The sequence below is a fragment of the Entelurus aequoreus genome, linkage group LG14 (assembly GCF_033978785.1).
Source record: "Entelurus aequoreus isolate RoL-2023_Sb linkage group LG14, RoL_Eaeq_v1.1, whole genome shotgun sequence".
NCBI lineage: Eukaryota > Metazoa > Chordata > Actinopteri > Syngnathiformes > Syngnathidae > Entelurus > Entelurus aequoreus.
In genome coordinates, this window is record NC_084744.1 from 32,220,007 (window position 1) to 32,230,006 (window position 10,000).

General features: G+C 32.1%; 1 protein-coding gene across 1 annotated transcript in view; it reads left to right on the top strand.

The window, feature by feature from the left end:
* The window catches only part of LOC133664761 (cytochrome P450 7A1), a 17,887-nt gene extending 17,380 nt beyond the window's left edge, over positions 1–507 (top strand). Inside the window, exon 8 of the mRNA XM_062069663.1 lies at positions 1–507. This exon is cut by the window's left edge and continues 89 nt beyond it. Coding sequence (XP_061925647.1) covers positions 1–211 — 211 coding nt within the window. The 3' untranslated portion in view covers positions 212–507.
* The last annotated feature ends 9,493 nt before the right edge of the window (positions 508–10,000 follow it).

Genomic DNA, 10,000 nt, shown 5'->3' on the forward strand with positions numbered 1-10,000 from the left:
GCCTTTCGGCTCGGGCGTCACCAAATGTCCCGGCCGGTTCTTCGCCATCTACGAAATCAAACAGTTCTTGACTCTGGTCTTGGCCTACTTTCAAATGGAACTCCTGGACCCCGCCATCAAAGTCCCGCCCTTGGACCAATCGCGCGCCGGCCTGGGGATCCTTCAGCCGACGTACGACGTGGACTTTAGGTACAGGTTGCAGTCCAACTAGCAGGACTCTGGACCGTGTCAACAAACCTTGGTCACATGATCCGTGGTCTGTAAATAGATGTGTACTTTTACTGTATATTGTCGCTAAAGTACACCCGAGAGTATTTTCTGAATGTTTTTATTCTTCTTTTTAAAGACGCTTGCATTCTGACTGGATTTTAACGTGAAAACCAGGTCACAATCTACGTGTTTTCTCACTGATATGGTCTGTAACTTACCAGGAACCTTCAACCCATACGGTTCTCAACAATACCAATTAAAAACAACGTTTTGTAAACCAAAATCTCCACATTTTTATTTACACTTTAGCAGTTAGTTGGTAGCGATAAGTAAGCTTGTCACCCCTCAGTCTCATTTGTAGTACAAAAGTAGTCCAAGGGTGTCCAAAGTAGCTACTTTTTGTTAGCATTTTAATATTAGCACGCTAGTTTTGCAGGTTACGTAGACCAATGATGCCTGTTAGCATGCTAATGTTGGTATGCTAGCTGTTTTTTAAAGGTCATTCTGTAGGTATACACCTCAGTGATATTTTGGCATGCTAACATTAGCATGCTTGCATTTTCAGGTACACACCACAGAGTAGTATATTTTGGCGCTTGACGCAGGTTACAGTTAGCATTTCAGCATGCTAACATCAACAAGATAGCTTTCAACCCATACAGTACCGGTACTCAACAATACCAATTAAAAACTACTTTTTTTAAACTAAAATCTCTGCATTTTTATTTACCCTTTAACAGTTAGCTGATAGCGATGAGTTAGCTTGTTATATTTCACACCTCTCAGTCTCATTTGTAGTATAAAAGTAGTTCAAAGTTGACCAAAGTAGCTAATTTTTGTTAGCATTTTAATATTAGCAGGCTAGTTTTTCAGGATACGTAGACAAATGATACCTGTTAGCATGTTAATGTTGGTATGCTAGCTTTCATGGGGCAATTCTGTAGGTATACACCTCAGTGATATTATGGTATGCTAACATTAACATGCTTACATTCCACAAAGTAGTATATTTTGGCGCTTGACGCAGGTTACAGTTGGCATTTTAGCATGCTAACATCAACAAGATAGCTTTTTTTTAGCTAGGTTGGCGGGTAAAAAATCTCAATGTCTTATATTTTTGCATTTCACTAAAGCTAACTGTAAGAATGTTGTTGTTAGCATGTTAATGTTGGTATGCTAGCTTTTTTTTTTAAAGGTCATTCTGTAGGTATACACCTCAGTGATATTTTGGTGTGCTAACATTAGCATTCTTGCATTTTCAGATACACACCACAGAGTAGTATATTTTGGCGCTTGACGCAGGTTACAGTTAGCATTTTAGCATGCTAACATCAACAAGATAGCTTTCAACCCATACAGTACCGGTACTCAACAATACCAATTAAAAACTACTTTTTTAAAAACTAAAATCTCTGCATTTGTATTTACCCTTTAACAGTTAGCTGATAGCGATGAGTTAGCTTGTTATATTTCACACACCTCAGTCTCATTTGTATTATAAAAGTAGTTCAAAGTTGACCAAAGTAGCTAATTTTTGTTAGCATTTTAATATTAGCAGGCTAGTTTTTCAAGATACGTAGACAAATGATACCTGTTAGCATGCTAATGTTGGTATGCTAGCTTTTTTAAAGGTCATTCTGTAGGTATACACCTCAGTGATATTTTGGTGTGCTAACATTAGCATTCTTGCATTTTCAGATACACACCACAGAGTAGTATATTTTGGCGCTTGACGCAGGATACAGTTAGCATTTTAGCATGCTAACATAAACAAGATAGCTTTTTTAGCTGATTTGGCGAGTTAAAATCTTTCAACCCATACAGTACCGGTACTCAACAATACCAATTAAAAACTACTTTTTTTAAACTAAAATCTCTGCATTTTTATTTACCCTTTAACAGTTAGCTGATAGCGATGAGTTAGCTTGTTATATTTCACACCTCTCAGTCTCATTTGTAGTATAAAAGTAGTCCAAAGGTGTCCAAAGTAGCACATTTTTGTTAGCATTTTAATATTAGCAGGCTAGTTTTTCAGGTTAGGTAGACAAATGATACCTGTCAGCATGCTAATGTTGGTATGCTAGCTTTTTTTAGGCAATTCTGTAGGTATACACCTCTGTGATATTTTGGTATGCTAACATTAACATGCTTACATGCCACAGAGTAGTATATTTTGGCGCTTGACTCAGGTTACAGTTAGCATTTTAGCATGCTAACATCAACAAGATAGCTTTTTTAGCTAATTCGGTGGGTTAAAAATCTCAATGTCTTATATTTTTGTATATCCCTAAAGCTAACTGTAAGAATGTTGTTGTTAGCATGTTAATTTTGGTATGCTAGCTTTTTTTTTAGGTAATATCAGTAGGTATACACCTCAGTGATATTTTGGTATGCTAACATTAACATGCTTACATGCCACAGAGTAGTATATTTTGGCGCTTGACGCAGGTTACAGTTAGCATTTTAGCATGCTAACATCAACAAGATAGCTTTTTTTTTAGCTAGTTTGGCGGGTAAAAAATCTCAATGTCTTATATTTTTGTATTTCACTAAAGCTAACTGTAAGAATGTTGTTGTTAGCATGCTAATGTTGGTATGCTAGCTTTTTTTTAGGTAATTCTGTAGGTATACACCTCAGTAAAATGTTGTTTAATTAACATTTTTTAACCAAAATCTCTACTTTATTTACCCTTTAACAGTTAGCTTACAACAGTTAGCTTGTCATATTTTACACCCCTCAGTCTCATTTGTAGTATAAAAGTAATCCAAAAGTAGCTAATTTTTGTTAGCATTTTAATATTAGCACGCTAGTTTTCCAGGTTAGGTAGACGAATGATACCTGTTAGCATGCTAATGTTGGTATGCTAGCTTCTTTTAGGTCATTCTGTAGGTATACACCTCAGTGATATTTTAATATGCTATCATAAACATGCTTACATTCCACAAAGTAGTATATTTTGGCGCTTGACGCAGGTTACAGTTAGCATTTAAGCATGCTAACATCAACAAGATAGCTTTTTTTTAGCTAGTTTGGCGGGTAAAAAATCTCAATGTCTTATAGTTTTGCATTTCACTAAAGCTAACTGTAAGAATGTTGTTGTTAGCATGTTAATTTTGGTATGCTAGCTTTTTTTCATTCATTATTATATTTTGAGCAATGACAGTTTCAAAAAATAATAATACATTAAAATTCTTAGGGCCCTAAAAGGGTAACACTCATAAAAATGTTAAAATTAAGTCATACATTTTTTTAAACTTTCAATCCACTAGTTCCGTCGATCACGTCGTTTTATTTTATTTTGGTGTTTTTCTTGTTTGTTTTATGGACTTGTCAAAAAAAATGTTTTTTTGGCAAACACACAACCACATGCAACATTTCCCCCCAAAAAAACCTCAAAGTGGAATATTTGATGTGAAGTATAAATATGTCAATAATTCATAACAACATTGATTTTCATTCATTATTATATTTTGAGCGATGACAGTTTAAAAAAATAACAATACATTAAAATTCTTAGGGCCCTAAAAGGGTCCCACTGATAAAAATGTTAAAATTAAGTTATACTTTTTTTTTTTACTTCCAATGCTTAAACCACTAAATCCGTCAATCATGTCTTTTTATTTTATTTTTGTGCTTTTCTTGTTTGTTTTATTGACTTTTTTAAAAAAAATAAACATTTTTTTTGGCAAACACACAACAACATGCAACCTTTCCCCCCAAAAAAAACTCAAAGTGGAATATTTAATGTGGAGTATAAATATGTCAATAATTCATAACAACATTGTTTTTCATTAATTACTATATTTTGAGCGATGACAGTTAAAAAAAAAAACAAACAATACACTAACATTCTTGGGCACTCAAAAGAGTCCCACTCATACATTTTTTTTAAAATACGTTATAGATATTAAAAAAAACAAAAACGGTTTTAACTATTCCACTTAAAAAATATATATATAAATACAAATTTAAAAAAATAAATAATAAAAAATATATTTAAAAAAACCCAATACACTAACATTCTTGGGGACCCAAAAGGGTCCCACTCATAAAAATATTAAAAATAAGTTATTGATTTAAAAAAAACTTTTTTAACTATTCCACTTTTTTTTAAAAATAATTAATAAAATAATTTATAAATAAATACTAAAAAATATATTTAAAAAAAACACAAAAAAAACCAATACACTAACATTCTTGGGGACCCAAAAGGGTCCCACTCATAAAAATGTTAAAAATAAGTTATTGATTTAAAAAAACACCTTTTTTAACTATTCCACTTTTTTTTTTAAATAATTAATAAAATAATTTATACATAAATACTAAGAAATATATTTAAAAAAAAAACAAACAAAAAAACAATACACTAACATTCTTGGGGACCCAAAAGGGTCTCACTCATAAAAATGTTAAGAATAAGTCATAGATTTTTTTTTAACTTTTTTAAATATTCCACTTTAAAAAAATGATTAATAAAAAAAAATATATATATATATAAAAAATAAATATATATATATATATATATATTTTTTAAAAACCCTCAAAAAAACAATACACTTACATTCTTGGGGACCCAAAAGGATCCCACTCATAAAAAAATAAAAAATAAATCATAGATTATTTTTTAATAACTTTTTTAACTATTCCACTTTAAAAAAAATAATTAATAAAAAAAGAAAAATATATTTAAAAAATACGAAAAAAAACAATACACTAACATTCTTGGGGATCCAAAAGGGTCCCACTCATAAAAATGTTAAAAATAAGTCATAGATTTTTTTTTTACTTTTTTAAATATTCCACTTTAAAAAAATGATTAATAAAAAAAAAAATATATATATATATATAAAAAAAAAAATATATATATATATATATATATATATATATATATATATATATATATATATATATATATATATATATATATATATATATATATATATATATATATATATATATATATATATATATATATACACATATATTTTAAAAACCCCTGAAAAAAACAATACACTTACATTCTTGGGGACACAAAAGGGTCCCACTCATAAAAAAATTAAAAATAAATCATAGATTATTTTTTAATAACTTTTTTAACTATTCCACTTTAAAAAAAATAATTAATAAAAAAATAAAAATATATTTAAAAAATACGAAAAAAAACAATACACTAATATTTTTGGGGACCCAAAAGGGTCCCACTCATAAAAATTTTTTAAAAAAATAAACATTTTTTTTGGCAAACACATAACAACATGCAACCTTTCCCCCCCAAAAAACTCAAAGTGGAATATTTAATGTGGAGTATAAATATGTCAATAATTCATAACAACATTGTTTTTCATTAATTACTATATTTTGAGCGATGACAGTTAAAAAAAAAAAAAACAATACACTAACATTCTTGGGCACTCAAAAGAGTCCCACTCATACATTTTTTTTAAAATACGTTAAAGATTTTAAAAAAACAAAAACGGTTTTAACTATTCCACTTTAAAAAAATATATATAAATACAAATTTAAAAAAATAAATAATAAAAATTATATTTAAAAAAACCCAATACACTAACATTCTTGGGGACCCAAAAGGGTCCCACTCATAAAAATATTAAAAATAAGTTATTGATTTAAAAAAAACCTTTTTTAACTATTCCACTTTTTTTTTAAATAATTAATAAAATAATTTATAAATAAATACTAAAAAATAATAATTTTTTTTTAGGTAATTCTGTAGGTATACACCTCAGTAAAATGTTGCTATATTAAAAAAAAATTCACCAAAATCTCTACTTTATTTACCCTTTAACAGTTAGCTTACAACAGTTAGCTTGTCATATTTTACACCCCTCAGTCTCATTTCTAGTATAAAAATAGTCCAAAAGTAGCTAATTTTTGTTAGCATTTTAATATTAGCACGCTAGTTTTCCAGGTTAGGTAGACGAATGATACCTGTTAGCATGCTAATGTTGGTATGTTAGCTTTTTTTAGGTCATTCTGTAGGTATACACCTCAGTGATATTTTGGCATGCTAACATTAGCATGCTTAAATGCCACAGAGTAGTATATTTTGGCGCTTGATGCAGGTTACTGTTAGCATTTTAGCATGCTAACATCAACAAGATAGCATTTTTAGCTAATTTGGCGGGTTAAATTCTCAATATCTTATATTTTTGTATTTCACTAAAGCTACCTGTAAGAATGTTGTTGTTAGCATGCTAATGTTGGTATGCTAGCTTGTATGAGGTCATTCTGTAGGTATACACCTCAGTGATATTTTAATATGCTATCATAAACATGCTTACATGCCACAAAGTAGTATATTTTGGCGCTTGGTGCAGGTTACAGTTAGCATTTTAGCATGCTAACATCAACAAGATAGCTTTTTTAGCTAATTTGGCGGGTAAAAAATCTCAACGTCTTATATTTTTGCATTTCACTAAAGCTAACTGTAAGAATGTTTTTGTTAGCATGTAAATTTTGGTATGCTAGCTTTTTTTTTTAGGTAATTCTGTAGGTATACACCTCAGTAAAATGTTGCTATATTAAAAATGTTTCAACAAAATCTCTACTTTATTTACCCTTTAACAGTTAGCTCACAACAGTTAGCTTGTCATATTTTACACCCCTCAGTCTCATTTGTATTTTAAAAGTAGTCCAAAGGTGTCCAAAGTAGTTAATTTTTGTTAGCATTTTGATATTAGCACGCTAGTTTTTCCAGGTTACTTAGGTGAATGATACCTGTTAGCATGCTAATGTTGGTATGCTAGCTTTTTTGAGGTCATGCTGCAGGTATACACCTCAGTGATATTTTGGCATGCTAACATTAGCATGCTTGCATTTCCAGGTACTCACCACAGAGTAGTATATTTTGGCGCTTGACGCAGGTTACAGTTAGCATTTTAGCATGCTAACATCGACAAGATAGCTTTTTTAAGCTAATTCTGTGGGTTGAAAATCTCAATGTCTTATATTTTTGTGTTTCACTAAAGTTAAATGTAAGAATGTTATTGTTCGCATGTTAGCATAGCGTTGTTGGCATTGTGTTACTTGACCCTATCTGGCCAGCGTGCTAACTGCTAGCTCGTACGACAAGTGATTTTAAAATAAAAAAAAACACATTTTAAACATGACTGATGTAGATTTAAAAGTAGATTATCTGTCTAATCATTTATAAAATGTAGTAAATTGTGATGAAATTTCTTTGTTGTTAGCCAGGCATCTTTGTTTATTAGCTTCAGCTGTTGCGTTAGCGAGCTAGCACGATGAGTGATTTGAAAATAAAAACATTTTAAACATGTTTAGGGTAAATTCTGAAAGTAGATTAGTCGTGTAGTCATTTTAATGAACATGAAATGTAGTAAATTGTAGTGAAGTCTGCTAACTTCTGGTCGGACATCTTAATTTACTAGCATTAGCTCTGTTAGCGTTAACTGATTTTAAAATAAAATAAAAACATTTTAAACATGACTGATGTAGATTTAAAAGTAGATTAGCTGTCTAATCATTTATAAAATGTAGTGAATTGTGATGAAATATTTTTGTTGTTAGTCAGACATTTTAGTTTATTAGCTTTTGCGTTAGCGAGCTAGCACGATGACTGATTTTAAAATTAAAAACATTTTAAACAATAAATTAGAAAAAGAAAACAAAAAACTTATTAATATCACATTTATGGTTGATTCTGTGGTGAATACACGAGTGAGTTTGCACTTTAGCCCCCTGACTGTACTCGCCTGCCAGCTCTGTCCCCCGTGGGCCTCCTCAGCAGGGGGGTGTGACTCCTGCGAAGCCAATGCCGCTCACTTGTCCAAACAGCGCAACACAAACATGTTGTTGGGAAAGACCTGCGCGGCGTGGACTGTAGCAGCACACGCGGGTCTGAAGGTCCACGTGCTTCTCACCCTCCTTCCAGTCCTACCGACGGGTGGAACAGTCCCATTTTATTGTTAACTCACGGTTTTGTTTACGTCTTTTTATGTTTTTAGGATTTCATGTCTGTGGTTCCCCAACACAAACACGGCGGTGTGTGAAAACATTTAATAGACACAATAAAAACAGAGATAAGAGAAGTTACGATGAGTCAAAAATAACACTGTACCCACAATGCATTGCTTTCTTCATTTTTAGCGAATTTCGGGGGGTAATTTAACGTTGTTGTTTTCCTTATTGAAATATAATACCCACTGTGGAGGGGGGCGTGGCATGCGGGCCTGCCGCGGAACGGGGTGTGCAAGGACCGGCCTCGGAGACAGCGACAGGTGAGTAGATGGCCCAGGCGGGCCTTGTTATCTAATCACCTGCCGCCTTCATTAGCATCAGCCGGCACGAGACACAGAGTTGGAGTTGGGAGCTGGAGCAAGAGAGAGACACACGCCTGAAACAGTAATCCAGACTGTTGTGTCAAAATAAAAAGACTGTATTCAAACTGTCTACCGGGCTCACGGAAGATCTACCGGACTCAGGAGAAACCTCACGTCAGGGAGACGTTTACACCCACCTTTCCTACTCAAACCATTCCAGCATCAAAAGGTTTAAATTAACAAGTTCCCAGACCACAACAATATCCTCTGGGCGAGGATCCAAACTGAAAGTTAACTGTGTCGGGCTATTAAATGATGAATGATTTTCAAGGTAAAAGTTGATTTTCAAAACAAAAAAATGATTTTCAAGGTAAAAGTTGATTTTCATGACAAAAAATTATTTTCATGACAAAAAATTATTTTCATGACAAAACTTGTTTTTTCAAGACACAAAATGATTTTCAAGGTAAAATTTGATTTTCAAGGTAAAAGTTGATTTTCAAGACAAAAAAATGATTTTCAAGGTAAAAGTTGATTTTCATGACAAAAAAATTATTCTAATGACAAAAAATTATTTTCATGACAAAAAATTATTTTTATGACGAAACTTTTTTTTTCAAGACAAAAAATTATTTTCAAGGTAAAAGTTGATTTTTAAGACAAAAACATTATTTTCAAGGTAAAAGTTGATTTTCATGACAAAAAATTATTTTCATGACAAAAAATTATTTTCATGACAAAAAATTATTTTCATGACAAAACTTTTTTTTCAAGACAAAAAATTATTTTCAAGGTAAAATTTGATTTTCAAGGTAAAAGTTGATTTTCAAGACAAAAAATGAATTTCAAGGTAAAAGTTGATTTTCATGACAAAAAATTATTTTCATAACTTTGGAGGTGGCGACACCCCTGACAAGCACTAGATGTATCGCATTACCGTTGTGATGCGTGGGTTCATTTATTATTTGTGTAAGACCACAGCTATCAATTATGGTCTGGAGCGCCACGCACTGAGGGTCCGATGGGGTATTCATATGGATATTAAGGTCCCCCATTATGATTATATTGTCGGCGTGCCTCACTAGATCAGCAACGAACTCTGAGAATTCACTGATAAAGTCCGAATAGGGCCCAGGGGGGCGGTAGATAACAGCCAGGTAGAGAGGCAGCGGTGTGACAGACCTCATAGTAAGCACCTCAAACGACTTATATTTGTTATTTAGGTTAGGGGTAAGGTTAAAGTTTTCATTGTATATTAGTGCGACCACCACCCCTTTTAAGGGGACAGGCAATATGTGCATTCGTATAGTTAGGAGGAGATGCCTCATTTAGCGAATAAAAAAATCGTCTGGTTTGAGCCAGGTTTCGCTAAGACCAATGACGTTAAGATTGTTGTCTCTAATGACCTCATTAACTAATAACACTTTGGGAGACAATGATCTAATCTAAAGACAAAATTCCCACTGGATTGTGAGTTTTTCCTTGCCCT